General features: G+C 41.3%; 1 protein-coding gene across 1 annotated transcript; it reads right to left on the bottom strand.

Moving 5' to 3' along the window:
* Positions 1 to 5,090: 5,090 nt before the first annotated feature.
* LOC119908946 (palmitoyltransferase ZDHHC20-B-like) lies at positions 5,091 to 15,796 on the bottom strand. Its single transcript, XM_038726916.1, has 13 exons — positions 15,644 to 15,796; positions 13,979 to 14,005; positions 13,035 to 13,129; positions 12,818 to 12,938; positions 12,662 to 12,731; positions 12,453 to 12,485; positions 11,782 to 11,902; positions 10,801 to 10,933; positions 9,941 to 10,067; positions 9,580 to 9,669; positions 9,322 to 9,434; positions 9,173 to 9,220; positions 5,091 to 9,007 (listed from the first exon to the last, which is right to left on the bottom strand). Exons 1-12 carry the CDS (start codon positions 15,759 to 15,761, stop codon positions 9,177 to 9,179), a joined length of 1,092 nt encoding a protein of 363 aa, XP_038582844.1. The 5' UTR covers positions 15,762 to 15,796; the 3' UTR covers positions 5,091 to 9,007; positions 9,173 to 9,176.
* Positions 15,797 to 15,928: the final 132 nt, after the last annotated feature.

Genomic DNA, 15,928 nt, shown 5'->3' on the forward strand with positions numbered 1-15,928 from the left:
CCTTCAAAAACGGACACAGAGGTCGTTGCCTTCAGAGCTTATGGCCCACATGGGCACGGACAAACACCATATGAACCCACATGCACACAACAAACAGAAAAAAGCACTCTATAGTGAAACCGTGGCTGCTTTGGCCTTGCGGAAGTTAGACTTGTTTGTTTTTTAACATCTTGCTGTTTACTCTTCCTCAAAATCGGATCCCCAAATTATTGTCTTATAGGAGGTTATAGCCCCATGTACACAGACAGACAGCATATAAACACAAATGTACAAAGCAAATGCCTTGTGGGGGGTAAGTATTGTTTGGTTTGTAACAACTGTCTACTTCCTCAAGATGACTGAACAGGTAAAAGCACAATATAGTCCATTCACCCAAATCATTTATATTTTGTCTTCTTTTGTGTGTGTTTTAAAAAAAAAAAAATATTGTTTGGGATTCTTGTTCAGGCCGACAATAAACTTGCTTTTACATGTTCTTTATCTTAAGCGGTTGCCTTCTTTAACTTGAACTCGGTTAAGAAATTTAACATAGAAAATTTCATTTCATCAAATGCAGCAGTATTTTACCATGACTTGGCATTTACATTGCTCAGTGTATAAGTAATGCTGTCATTACCTTGGCCAGTGTGCGCTCTACAGGATGTGTAGTAACAGATGAGATGTGCTGGGTGTCTGTTCTGTCCACATATGCCTAAATTATGATGTACAAACAGCTATGTCAGATGCTTTTGTAGAGACAATTTAAGTGAAGCACGAGGGATTTGATAGGATGTGCAGAGCAGTCAACAGTGGCCTCATCAGCAGAGGTCAAGGGCCTGTGTGTTAGACAGATAGCAAACGTCAGGGTTCTGAAACTCAGTCCACAAAGATCGTTGGTTTTGTGTCTGATGGTCTAATCAAAAAGCCCTTTTTTAGACAAAAACCAAGCGAGTGTCTGCTTATCCAGATCAGTGTTTTATGGTTAAACATGTACGCATTCAGAGTACTGTGCAAAGGTTTAGGCAGGTTTGGAAACATTCTGTAAAGTAACAATGCTTTCAAAAATAGACATGTTACTAGACTATATTTATCAATTAACAAAATGCAAAGTGAATGAACAGAAGAAAAATCTAAATCAAATCAATATTTGGTGTGACCACTCTTCAAAACAGCATCAATTCTTCTGGGAACACTTGCGTGTACACTATATGGACAAAAATACTGGGACACCCCTGTCATAATACTTTTGATAGGGGTTGTTTTTTCATGGGGTGGTCTTCGTTAAGGGAAATGTAATTGCTACCCTATACAATTATACAAATTTAGTTTAGTTCTTCCAACAGTTTTAGTTTGGCCTTTTCCTGTTTCAATAGGATAATACCTCCGTCCACAAAGCCAGCTCTATTAAAAAATGGTTTCCCAGTTTGGTGTGAAAGATCAAGATTGGCCTGCACAGAGCCCTGACGTCAACTCTGTCGAAACCCTTTGGGATGAACTATACCGGATATTGCGAGCCAGGCCCTCTCATCCATCATCAGTGTCTAACCTCACAAATTCTTTTCTGGATGAACAGGAAAAAATTCCCACGGACACTCTAGCTGCAAAGGGGGGACCAACTCCATATTAATGCCTATGAATTTAGAATGGGGTATCATAAAAGTAATGTGTCCCAGTACATTTGTCCATATAGTGTAGTTTTTGTAGGAACTCAGCAGGTAGGTTGGCCCAGACATCTCTGAGAACTACCCACAGTCCTTCTGTGGATTTCTGTGAGGCAGGCTCAGTTGCTTCTCACTCTTCATGTAATCCCAGGCAGACCCGATGATGTTAAGATCAGGGCTCTGTGGGGGCCACACCATCACTTCCAGCACTCTGTGTTCATCTTCATCCTGAACATAGTTCTTAATGACTTTCGCTGTATGTTTCGGGTCTTTGTCATGCTGCAGAATAAATTTGGGACCAATCAGATTCCTCACTGATGATAAAAGGCACTTTATTTGTCACATGTAGCGAGATTCATCCTCTGCATTTAACCCATCCCTAAGGGAGCAGTGGGCAGCCACTGTACAGCACCCAGGGACCAACTCAAGAATTCTGATCTTATCTGAAAATCTGATTTTTTTTAAGCAGATCCAAAAATAAGGTTTGCTGCCAGAATTTGGGATTATTTGGACACAGAGGTGGATTAGACAAGCAGCTAAACTCTTAATTGAATGTGCCCTTCAAGTGTGAAAGTGTTTTAGTGCAAGAGATAATAGAAATTGAATCAGAAAGGTGTCTGCATTTGTTACACTTGTATTTACGGCTGTATTTCCAGGTGTTTTCAATATTAAGTGTGGCCTAACCATATTTTGCAATGATTTACATTTCTCCAATTACTTGCTTCTCTTGAACTTAAACACTTCTCTATCACCTGCTCTGCTCCAACACCTCGCCGAATCACCTGTTTGCAAATTCAAATAAAGTGTTTGTTACTTAAGTTGAGACAGTTCTCGAGTCTGCTTTTGACAGTGGTGCTAAAAATTATGACAAAAAGTGGTTTAGGAGGTGGGAGCAGGTGGCTTCTGTTGACTTGCTGCTGACTCGCCTGTCTGGAAGCATGCAGCTGGTGAGAGGTCCCACACTCAGAGGAGTCCATCTAGAGGTGTTTGGAGAGACAAACATATCAATTAGGATTGAGTCACCTGCCCCTTATAATTAGGGACAATCCCTTTTTGGAGAATAAAACGGCTATTGACTTATAACAGGGTGTGCATTTTGGAAACATTTGGCAAAAAAAAACACATTTAGGCCTACATGTTCATTTCCGTATAGTATTACCTTGCTGTAGGGTACAAGTTCACCCGTGATGGTGTGTGCTAATTGATTATTAGCAGTGGCTTTGCTCAGTGGGGACCGTGGGAGTGAGTGTACTCTAGAAGTTGAAGGTGAGAGAGTATGAGGTATCTTTATTTGGTTTTATTCATTATCAGTAATCAACTGCAGGTCCAGGAATTGTTTTCATGTATCCAAAAGCATAAAAGTATGAAGTATTTCATCAGAAAGTTTGCTTTGTCAGGGTCATCCAACGAAGGTTAAAATCAAGGGCAACTGGACTTGGTTGAAGATACTGGAAGACGTTTCGTCCCTCATCCAAAGGACTTCTTCAGTTCTGACTGACTGGCAGGGAAACTCAGCTATTTAACCTCAGTGGGATCGTTGGCCCGGGTCATCGATACCGCTGGTTCGTTAGTGTTCCTTGTTGCTGTGACGACAGTCGTTACAGTCGTTAGGACTACCTGTGGCCAAGACTGAACGACCATCGTTGGTATCTTCACCTGAGGCCAATAGGTTACGTTTGTTGAGTTTCCTGGGAAGTGATGAAAGGACAGCATTGTAAGTGGAGGATAAGTGGTGGCGTAGACCCCCTTCTCTGTTCAATGACGGCTTCTCAACCCTGGTGTAGATGGCTTCCTTGACACCTCTTTCAAACCATCCATCTTCTCTGTCTAAAATGTGCACCTGGTGGTCCTCAAACGAGTGTCCTCTGTCCTTCAGATGTAAGTAGACAGCAGAGTCTTGACCTGAGGAGTTGGCCCTTCTGTGTTGAGCCATGCGTTTGTGTAGTGGTTGTTTAGTCTCCCCAATGTACAGGTTTGTGCATTCCTCACTGCATTGGACCGCATACACTAGATTGCTTTTCTTGTGTTTGGGTGTGCGGTCTTTGGGGTGTACCAGCATCTGTCTTAGTGCCGTCATTGAACAGGGGAGGGGGTCTACGCCACCACTTATCCCCCACTTACAATGCTGTCCTTTCATCACTTCCCAGGAAACTCAACAAACGTAACCTATTGGCCTCAGGTGAAGATACCAACGATGGTCGTTCAGTCTTGGCCACAGGTAGTCCTAACGACTGTCGTCACAGCAACAAGGAACACTAACGAACCAACGGTATCGATGACCCTGGCCAACGATCCCACTGAGGTTAAATAGCTGAGTTTCCCTGCCAGTCAGTCAGAACTGAAGAAGTCCTTTGGATGAGGGACGAAACGTCTTCCAGTATCTTCAACCAAGTCCAGTTGCCCTTGATTTTAACCTTCGTTGGATAACTATGACCTGGATGACTGAGAATCTTCATAGACATTTTGTCAGGGTCATAATAATTTAGCTCGACAGAAAAGCTGGCTTGTGTTAGCACAAACTAAGTTTAATTAGCAATCATTACGCCCTTGTTTTCAGTATGTGACAATTAAGGTAGCTGGCTCGCATTACATGTTGATTATCATTCATATAGCCTTAAAAATGCTACATGTAAGACAAAAGTATCCTTACACTTGGAAGCTAAAGCTGTGCTACCACTTGCTCCTTTTGTGAACTATGCCGCCATGTGTTTTTTATTTTGTTGTTGAAATCCAGGTGGGCTGGGACTCGACATTTGGAAATTCTTATCTGGTCACATCTGGATCACCGTCATCCAACCAGCTGATGTTTTGAAATACTCGGACAGCCAGTGAGATGATTTTGATACTTATCTGGTTCAATCTGATCCAGATTACAAGTTTTGAAATACCAGCCCCGGAAAATATACTTACAAAATCCCTGACTTTGTGCAAGTGTACCTAGAAGAATTGATGCTCTTTTGAAAGTAGTCACACAAAATACTGATCCGATTAAGATTTTACTTATGTTCACTCGCTTTTTATTTTAATTGATATATGTAATCTATTAACATATACTTTGAGGCCAAGTGTGAACAACTATCATTGGCATTGTCACATGAGGCTAGATGAGATCCCCTCCTAGGAAGGGATCATAGGACAGCATTGTAGGTAGGTAGGGAATAAGTAGCTTGTCAGGCCTCCTCCCCTGTTGAGAGACGGTCTCTCTGCTTTGGTGTACATGGCTTCCTCTGGTACTTGTGATGTGAATGACCCCATAAGATAATGTTGCAGAAATACAGTGCTGTATTGAAGGCAAAGGGGTAGTTCCTCTTGATTTTTCTTGTTCACTCACACAGCACTTGTTAATTGATAAATATAATCTTTAAAAGCATTCTTACTTTAACCCCGTTTTTTTTGCCACACCTGCATACAACTTTTGCAGAGAACTGTAACTCTCGAGCAAACTTACACTGGAGGTTTAAAAAAAACATTTATTGTTATTTTCACGTTAATTATGTGGAGGCATGTACTTCATTCACAAAATAACAGTAAAATTAATCTGAAAGACAAGAAAAATATATGTAGTCTTTTTCTTACATTATCAATATATATACACACAGTAAAATATGACATTGTAACAAAAAGAAAGCAAAATGTAGCAATAAGCAAGTTATGATAGACTACATCTGCAATGTGAATACAGATGTAAAAATGTTTTTATTCAGTCTAAAAGATCACCACTGAAACTAGACTGAAATTCCTTCCTCCATTTTCACAGGAGGTTTTATGGCTTCATTTGTAAAGTTGAGACAGACCAGAGTAAAGCTAATGTTAAACATGACCCACCTGCAATAGCTGACAAACCCCGATGTCTGTTTTAACGCCACTACCCCCCCGCCCCTTTACCATGGTAAAACACATTTTTACATAAGTTAGGCGGCATGCTTCTGAGCATTAGTCCTAGACGTTTTGTATGTACACAGACATGTAAAACTCATGGCTGCACAGAAGCATTTCCTCCCAAAACGACAATATTACAAAACAATCAATTAAGCATTACAAAATACACGCTCACTTTAGTCTCGAAGCCAAACGGCCCACAGCAAGAATATAGGCAATTTGTAAAACAACAAGAAGACAGGTCCAATGTTTTAGAACCAGTGGCTGTAAGTGATGAGTGGAATGAGCCAGGCTCCTTACAGGTGATACACAATGTTTGTCTTTTTCCTTTAGCTAAATGTTTTAAGTGAAAGGTGTAAAATGATCTATACATGATCGAACATATAAATGGCTTCGGTCGTGATCTGACGGTATCTGGATCTGGAGCTAATTTGAGATCAAATCAAAGTGTGATTCTGATACTCCGCCACCATGAGTATAATCCACACATCATCCAATCACCTGTTTGTAAAGAGCGATTATAAACACAACTGGGCTCAAGATGGTCAAACATGACTGGAAGGATAAAACATAACAAGTCCAAAGAGCGGGATCTTTTTAACGCTCCCATCAGTCGTTAAAATCTGTCACATCTGTGGTACATTCTGCACAACAAGGATTACCAAGAAACACACAGTACAACACCACTAACTCACTCCACATGATAGAAACAGCTGTAAACTTGTACATCACCGGAGTCTGGTGGGATCTAGTTAGTAGGAGGCTCGTCCAGCAACTGGCCAGGACAGGATCAGATGGACATGAGCAATGACAGACATCTGGACTTTGCTGGGTCTCCCTCCAGTGTGAATCGGAAAGTTGCATATAAATACTAAAGTTCCTTGAAAAAAGAAAGCATGTTACTCATTCCTGAACAATTGTTATTTGGTTATACTGACAAAATAGTCCATTATTTAGCAGATATTCACAGGTGGATGAACAGATGAAATCAAATTCTCTGCAACTTTAAAAATTCTTCCTTTACATATATTTTTTTAGACCCTCTTAAAAGGATAATTTTGGTATTTTTAAACCTGTTTCACATCTTTTGCTGTCAAAATGACTAGTACGAACAAAACGTTCTGTGCAGTAGATGGCTTCAGCAAAAAACTGGCTGCAATGTATTGTGCCCGCCAAAAGTCCATCCACAAAAGTGCTTTTTTGCCATTGACAGACTCAAACTGTTACGAGGTGTCTGACAACACCATGGAAAGGATCCCTACGAGTAACACCCCTTGTTTTTAACCAGAAAACAGAAGTCTCGCTCAAGGACAATTCTCGGTCTGAAATCTCATAAGAGGAGGACGCTGGTGGTAATGCGAGTCACAGTTGGAGACAGGAGTACGTTGTGCGCATAGAGGAACAGCTAGCAGGACTCTCTTAACGTTACTCCAACACATACTGTTGTTAGACAGCTGGTATAACAGTCTAAGCCTGTCATTGGCAAAAGAAGCACTTTTTAATGGACATTTTGACTGGTGCAACTGTCTCTAAAGCATGTAGTATGTTGCAGTCACTGCAGCCGGTGCGCTGTTGTATCTACTAGTCATTTGGACACCAACATATGTGAAACTAAAAAACAGAAATTACCCTTTGAAAGTCAGTCACATCCCAGATGTTCAACACTAACACAAGACAGTTCAGTTACATTTTTGCACAAGCCTTGAACAGTTCAAGTTCACAACACTGAGCTGACTTCCAGAGTAGACAAGGTGAGCATAAGCTGCAGTCGACACCTCTATTTTACAGTAAAATCAGATGGGTTCAATTCACTTTCATTTCAAATTAAATACGCATGGGTCATTACCGGAAAATAATGGATATTACATATTATGAAAATATTTTATTTAATTTTGACAAAAGCGGCACCTGCAAATTAGACTGAAAGTGAATTGAGCCCTGAGCCACATGCTGATAAAGTTCAGAAAAACCTCCATCTCTGAATGAGGGCAGATAACAGGAGCATTGACGCCACCTGCTGGCCAGCACTAGTATTGCAAGGACATCATAGCCCACTACAGGCAGGTGGGACAGATGAAACTTGTATAAAATATTTCGCCACAACAACTGGTAAATAGAATTTGGTTATGATGACATTGGCCAATGAGGTTAAGATAAAGCTAAGATGTTGTAAACACTTCAGGTTCAGAGGTCAGAGCTCCTGACAGGTCAGCCCTTATTTGGCAATGAGTGTTTTTATGACATGTCTTAGTAAAAAGGTTGAGCTGTAGAAAAACAGGATGTAGACATGGTGGGTGAAGAATCACTGTTCGGCATATGAAATAATTAACGGAGTCTTAAAGAACAGGTAGTGCCGGAGACCGCACATTGCACTGTGTGAAATACATCTCCCAGGTCAAACTGTCCACTTAGAAGCAGCATGTTTTAACACAGGTTGGCTACAAAACACAAAGCCGATCTCTTTTAGTCTGTTAGTTCTTAAAAAAAAAAAAGAAGAAAAGACTGCCACTTCAACTGTTACACACACACACCCCGCCCCCAATACGCCATAGATCACATGGTCATCCAACTGTTATACCTGGGATGCTTTTTGGACATGTTTTAAAAAATAAAAAACAAAAACAAACAAACAAAAAAAACCCCAGCCCATTATGTTTGATGGACATCAATAATCTACAAAGTGCTTAATGTGCCATCTTGTGCTCCGATATCCAAAACGGCATCCAAAACCCAGCTGTTTTGCACTGGTTCAGTCCACTGAACCATGCGGTAAAGTCTTCTGTAGTCCAGGATTTGGTGGGAAACATCAGTCTCAAAAGGTGCAGAGCACAGATGCGCTCCAACATTATGAGTTACAAATCAAAGACCAAAAAGAAAATTAATAATAATCTAATTAAAAAAATAAGTCACACGGGTAAACTCCATCTCTGTGGAACGTACCGCCTTTCTAAAAAACACAGAAGAGAAATGTTCAAAACAAACACACTGCCTGTCCCCCACTCTATACTGCAGATTTGTGCCTATAAAATGAGTCCTGGTGCATCCAGGAAGCTTTTGGCACAAAAAGTTCTCTCATTAAACACCAAAAGTAGCTCATATTCCCTCCAGAATTCTTCAATTTTCTCACCATCAATAAATGCTCCAGTTGTGATAAAAATAAAAATAAACATACCCCAGGAAATACATGTGTGACTGTAGGCGCGCGTGCGTGTGTGTGTTGGTGCGAGAGGGAACCAGCTTGTATCACATGTCCTGTGGGGGTGGGAGACTTGCTCATGGCACTGCATGCAAAAATGCCGATGCCAAAGATGCATTACTGTGCCGTGATGGCAAAAAAAAAAATAAAATAAAAAATCCAATAATGCTTTTCCATAGTTACTCTGAACGGGTTCGTGGGGATGAGGTTGCGCTGGGAGGCTGTTGCCATGGTGACGATCTAAACCATTGCGTTGCTTAAGGCATCGTATAAGATGATAGAGGAGTTTCTCCTGTGGCAGAGAAGAAAAGAGGACAAACAAAACGAAGACGCTGATTACACTGAAATTTGACACGCTGTAATTGTGCAACACTTCCATGTGAAAAATCTGCACGCGAAACACATATCACAAATATCCAAACATATGGACGGACTGGCGTGGTTTACTCATATTCACCTGGTTAGGACTCGCTCTCCACGGAGATCATAATGGTTTCACTTTCAGCTGTGAAGCCAAAACAGAAGACGTGATGAGGTGACGAGTACAGGACAGTGAATTCCGTCTGAAATATTATCATCATCATCATCTCCTCTGGTAGAGCTCACCTGATTTAATGTCGTTATCAGCCAGATGGTCTCCGATGTTGTTGGCATGCTGGTTGTTGCTCAGGAGGCGGTTCTGGGACTCGCTGACTGGGCTCACAGGTACCTCGGCAGCACTGGAAACATGCCCAACAAATGAAAAATTAAAATTTATAAAAATAAAGCTAAATGCACTGTGCATCCACAACCTCATCTGAAAACAAATCCTTTTCAGAGCCTTGTATCAAATAATATATATTTTATCACACCAAGATTTATCACCTCTTATCAGGCTCTGGATGCAGGGTCACTGTAGCTTGCTCTACATCAGCATTAACCAGCCGTGCAGGGAACGTCAGACCATCTCCTTGGCTGTAGTAAATGAGGAAGAAAGAGAAACTTCAGATTAGGAGCAGAAGGTTAGATTTCCACTTGAACTACAACAATGGTAACCTGAGATGTAAAAGAAGGAGATCCACATGTAAAGGAAGACTCTATTTTTCCCTTGGGTACTGTAATGTGCCATAAACTCAGCCACTGAATGCACAAACAGGAAACAAGGTCAATATTTGGCTTAGATTCAGTATTGGTGATACAGAGCCTCTCTATCTTCTATGTTCAATTCTGCATTTGTGTCCTTTACCTGGTAAAGATAGGCAGCAGCCAGTACTTCTTCTGGTCTCCAAAGACCTGAGCGATATTCTTCCGGAAACCCAGAGAGAAGCCGTTCTTATCAGATCCCGTCCTAAAGACTGGTGCTCTGAACGCCTCTGCAGACAGAGAGCAACAACAAACACACAGGACAACAAACAACATTTCTCTTGGTGAGAAAGGACTGAAGGATCTGGGAAGAAAAGCTGTGATTTCCAAATCTGGAAATTCATTTTCTTGAACAATTCAAATTTACCAGTCCCTCCAGGATTTTGCGATCGCAACTATTAACACAAATCCAACAAAACCCTGCGAACGCAGCACAAAACGTTGTCATACCTCAGCTTGTCACAAGTAGCAGCAGACGTGTGATACCGATGTCTCAGACTTGCAGACAAACAAACAAAAAAACGTGAAATCATGGTCGAACATAAAAAGGAAATTGTCTATTGACAAACAAAAGTGCTGAAATAATCAAGGTAAGCTGGTTTATACAGGGTTAGTCCCACGAAATCCTGGAGGGACCGTTTAGTGATTCAGCTATAATTCTAAAAAAAAAAAAAAAAAAAAACCCCACACAATTTCATTTCTAAAAATGCCACAACACATCGCAACTTTCTTTGCAATTTTTTAGACAAGCTGCCACAAAATCAGCCATTTTATACAGCAACAATCCCTAAAAAGGCCTGTGAAATCCTGGAGGGACTGATTTACATCTCAAACGCTGTTTAAACCTGTGAAACCTTCTTAAAAGTCACATTAACCAACTTAGAATCAAAACTGGACAAAAACCTACAGAAAAATGTGTTTTCGAACTGGTGAAATACTCAACCCCTGTTGAATGTGTTTTACCTATAGTGGACCGGTTCTTCCCTACAAGCCACAGGTGGTAGCTGAAGAGGGACAGAATACTGATGCAGAACATGGCCGCCACAAAGAAAAGGAACAAGACGTGGAATTTGGCGTGAGTGTCTGGCAGCTCATTCTGGGGAAGAGACAGGAGGGGAAAAAAAAAAAAAAAAAAAAAAAGACAGTGAGAGGGGAGTCAAAAACAATCTTGCATTAAAGATATTTAGGGAAAGAAAGGAAGAAGAGAAAGTGGGAAAAAATAGGAAACAACAAGTAAGACGAGTGTCATGTGAACCACATCACTGCACGACAAAAACCATGGCAACGATGGTGAGGCACTGCAACACTAAAGGCTTTGGAGGATAGCTGGGTTACCTTTGGGCAGTTCTCTGCCGATTTCCTCCGGCAAAGCTTTAGTACAAACAGAAACAAGGCTGGTTAGCAACACCAGGAGAGAAAAGGTGGGAGGGGAGGAAGCACTCAGAAATCAGTAGGCAAGCACAAATCATGGCCAAGTTGGGTGAAAGGGGGGAAAATTAAAGAAAAGGAGTGGGTGAATGTGCAAAGTGTGCCCAGAATGGAGAGAACAAAGGCATGAAAGAGGAAGAAAGAGATGAAATCCAAGTGGAACAGCTATGAAAAAAAAAATAAAAAAGAACAGGAAAAGGAGGAGGTGTTTGCAACCGCATGAGTGGTGTGACTGACTGTTCTGATAGTGAAGAGGGGGACAGAAAAGAGAGGTCGGAGAACAATGACACAGTGTGCGAGAACTAGGGAGAACAGAGGGGGGGTCGAGGGGGTGAAGGATGAGAGAGGGCAGAGAAAACAGAGGAGCAGCACAAGCTCGGCGCAGGAGAGGTCAGCACCATGCGCAACCAACTTAGAGGATGCTAATCCAGGCTTCGACGTGCAACCAGATCTGCATCCTCTAACATCACACAGGCTCGCATTCGTTCCATGCCGTGTCCGCACATCGTTACTCACTGTCCAGAACATTATGAAATATTGCAGTACGGTGGCTGCAATGAACAGGCAGTACACCAGCGAGTAGGCCAGGAAGAGGATGAAAAACTTGTAGTTGGAGAATCCTACACAGTTGTTCACCCTGGAGAGACACAAACAAACAGAAGAAAAAAAGGAGTTCAGCTTTGACATAATTTCCCCTGAGCAGGAATCTTAACGTGAACTTCCCAGAGGCGGAGGCTTTGTGTTACTCTCTTGGTTACAATAGGCACATCGTGTGCTTCCTCGGGTACAAACCAGAGCAGAACGCCCTGTTGCCTTCTAGTAACGGGTTAATCGAGGTTCAAACTGCCAAACATTACAAGCAACAAATCCAATTCCTTTAGGTCTTAAAAGCAGCGTGAACACGAGTTCAGAAAGCAGTTTGCTCTTTATTGGCCATTGTGTTCGGCTTTTGCAGTATAAGGAACTGCTGGCAATCAGATCTATGCTCGTAAACCTGCATGAAGCAACCCCGTGCGTTCTGCCATCTTACCATGACCAACAAAAAAAGGTCAATAAACCAAGGAATAAACATTCATTAGCTTGACGGACCTGTTGCCAATATGCTTGGCATGAAGTGTGAATGATCCTAACTCAGGGAAGTAAAAGTAGGAACGAAATGTTAGCCGTCATATGCAGGTCTTACATACCAGGGGCAATGGTGGTCCATCTTCAGCACACACCTGCCACACACAGAAAGAATAGAAAAAAAAAAATTAGTTGACAGATTTAGAAATAAAATAAACAAAAAAAACCCCCCAACAAAACACAGGAAAAGATCAATATTGTTTTAGAGAGAGAGGGGAAGAGAAAAATTTTTAAATCACAGTTAGTTTTCAGTAAATATGTTTTTCCTCACATGTCACACGCGGAGCAGTGATGACACCGGTCTGGCTTGATGACTTGACAGCGGTCACAGTAGCGGATTGCTGCAAGACAACAGTTATCTCGTTAACGGACAGTTCCCACACAGGAAGTGCAAACAAGACAAATTAATTCACATTTGGACACGCACCTCCGGCTCCTGTGCGGGTGTACAGAGGCAGACTTGTGGCAGCTCTCCACAGGATCTCCTGCTGGGACTCGGGCCTCTCTTCCTTCTCGTAGCGCTCTTTCTCAGCCTTGGGCAGGCAGAACTGGAGTGGGGGAAAGAAAAGCAGCAAGAGACAAATTCATCAAGCTGACTTTATGTCAACAAAGCAGGCTTGTTTTGGAGCATCTGGTCTTTGTACCTCTTTGGAGGGGTTGGCAGGCTTGGTGAAGATGGTCTTCCAGTATGACCACACAAACATGATGAAAGAGAGGTGGAAGAAGATCAGGTAGACAACTGGAGGGAAACGTCAAGCAGAGCGTCAGGACCAACAACAGCATGCACACACTGACATGTAAAATAAGACTAAACACAAGCAAATTACCATTAATGACATAAAGTACTTCCACTGTCCCTTGGTATATATGGAAACACCAAACATCTACATAGTAAATTAATGAGAAAGGAAAGCTAATGCTGAATGAGGAGCTGCTTTTCTTCAAGCAGACCGGCCTCAGCACTTTGAGAGAGTACGCTGTCTGTGCCAGCCCCTTTTCTAGCAAAGTGCACGGAGCATATTTCAAACAGAAAACTGGCTCAGCCCAGTCAACCTCCATTTACAACGTATTAAAAGGAAACTGCCGATTTCCAACCAGCTTTGTATCATAACAATGCACTTTCGCCAGCTGTATGGCTGCTGAAATTTTTTTGTATTCAATTATATGTATTCAGTTCACAGACAGTCGGATCGAGGGAGGGCTTTATCATTTAATTACGGTGTATGGAGGACAAAAAGGCCACCACAGCCCAAAATCAAGCACCGCCAGCCGGTGAGGATTGCTGGTGGTGCCGCATCAAATGTTTGGGCCGCATCTGAGCATCTGTGAGTAGAGTAAGAGCAACGGCAACAGTGTTTTGTTTCTAGTGTATCAACGTTACAGTGTGAAAACATACAATTATTAACGCGCTAAAAAAATATGAGGCTTAGCATTCAAACATATGTTCTCTCATGTAGCACCAAATAAAAATATAATAATAATTGCGTCTTTCTACTGCACGGACAGGCCAGTTTTATGAAGAGACCATTTTTCCAGCTGTGAAATATTCCTTTAAATAGATATTATTTTGATTCCCAAAGACACTTACTCTGCTCTCCTTTACTGGGGATGGTGACTGTAGGAGGAAAAAAAACAAACAAACAGAAAACAATGTTAGATATGGAGGAAACTGATCTAAACAGCAACAGTCATATAGTGAAATAAACAAATCAGTGGTTACAGATCTGGCAGTGGACTAAACTCCCCCCACAAGACACAAAATGTTTATAGATAAGAATAAAAGAAAAAAATAAACACTTCGGTTACACAAAATCATTCTTGTGTTTTTCAAAAGGTCCGTTCAGTGAAGCTTTCAACCATAATCACATGACCTTCCTCCTGTAGAGGGAGTTTTTACTGTCATCAGAGCACCTTGAGGACTTCTTGTCCGCCTTGTGAGGAGATCATTTCCTCGTCTACGGATTCCTAGGTCAAGAATGAACTATTACACTCAACTTTTGGGTAAATGTGGGAAAGAAAAAAAGACCTTCAAGTGCTCAGAAAAATGGGAATTTATCAATCAATCATAATTATCACAATATAAAAAATGTTCAATATACCATCAATAGATGATTAATACGTTTGAATCACTAATGAATTTGTACTTAATTTTCTATTGAGATATTTATTTTGTTGAGGAAAGGGGACTAAAAAAAGATTTATCAATCATATTTTTGGAAAAAAGATTTTACCAGAATCGTTTTGAATGTTCTACCTCAGATTTGTAAATTAATCCACTGTATGATATCAAGTGTTTGTCACGTTCTGACCATAAAATAGTTAACCACACAATGAACCATCTGATTTCTTCAACTGTTCACCTAGGAGCAAAAATCCGCCTTTAAACTTAAAATAAATAATGGTTTCACATTTATTGTGATAATTATCGATATCAAATTGTATGAAATGTTTTTATCGTTCTAACATTTTTGGTGATATCGCCCAGCCCTATTTAAATAATAACCCTGATAACTCAGGAGCACACTAAGGTCATACAGTCTGTGTCAGTCTGGGATCAAACAGATATTTCCTCATTTGAAGGAGTCAGAAGCCAAAAACAGGCTGGGAACCACTAACCTAGTTTTTTTCCATGTAATTTCTTGACAACACATCTGTTTTAGTACACCAACATAAAACTGGACCCTGACACCAAATCTTATCCAGAGGGGGTATCTGTGATATGAAAGAGTTTGTGGACCGCTGAAATACACCAAGCTACAAATCATTCACAGTTCAAACACACTCAATTCATTTGGCTGCTCGGTTTAGCTGTTATGTTACATTTTCTCCTACTTCAATACAAAACCTCTCAAAGAGCCAAATAAACTATTTACCCGTGCCAAGCTAATTAGCAGTAGCCCAGTTCCAGGGGAGTCTGGTCAGCAGGGCAAATACAGTTTAGTTGGCATTTTAATTATCCATCCATTCAGCTCGACACAAAACAACACAGGCGAGACGGCCAGCAATATTAACAACACGATAGAAAGTTTCTCTTTGTCCAAAACACATTTTCCATTAAAATATGGCAAGCCAGAGCGATGGCAGCAAAAAGATAATTAGCTGTATCTAGATTTTGGGCAGGCTTGCCAACATCATTGTTGAGTCGCGGTCCATTTACTTCCTGCTGGCCGGAGTGTTTGTGGACAGCACAATGAAAACAGCCGCGGTTAAAGGCTTTAAAGAGGCGACGGACTGCGGCAGGACGTCTACTTACATATACAAAGCTCCACCACATAAGCATAATACGACCAGCAAACGACCAGGGCGATAAAAATCACAGGTATCCATGCTAAACCCCGTTGACAGCATCTCAGTACGTGTGTGGGCGCCATCTTTCTCCCTCTACTGGGGAGTGTCGGCGTGTGACGTCACATGAGCGGAACGAGACAGGGGATGGTCTGTAATTTTATTTTGTAATTAATTAAAGATAATTGGAATAAAGAGTAGTCGCTACCATATATACACTTTTTTTAATACCCCATAAGGCTGAACAGTATAG

This window comes from Micropterus salmoides, unplaced genomic scaffold (genome assembly GCF_014851395.1).
Source record: "Micropterus salmoides isolate LMB-PRFRI ecotype aquatic unplaced genomic scaffold, ASM1485139v1 Ms_hic_scaffold_1, whole genome shotgun sequence".
Taxonomy (NCBI): Eukaryota; Metazoa; Chordata; class Actinopteri; order Centrarchiformes; family Centrarchidae; genus Micropterus; species Micropterus salmoides.

Bases quoted from the DNA above. Each gene is read 5' to 3' on its own strand.
- LOC119908946 (XM_038726916.1), bottom strand. From the start codon at position 15,761: ATGGCGCCCACACACGTACTGAGATGCTGTCAACGGGGTTTAGCATGG. The intron at 10,934-11,781 runs GTGAGTAACGAT...TCTCTTCCCCAG, and splicing joins ATTTCATAATGTTCTGGACA to AATGAGCTGCCAGACACTCA. The intron at 10,068-10,800 runs GTAAAACACATT...CTCTGTCTGCAG, and splicing joins GAAGAACCGGTCCACTATAG to AGGCGTTCAGAGCACCAGTC.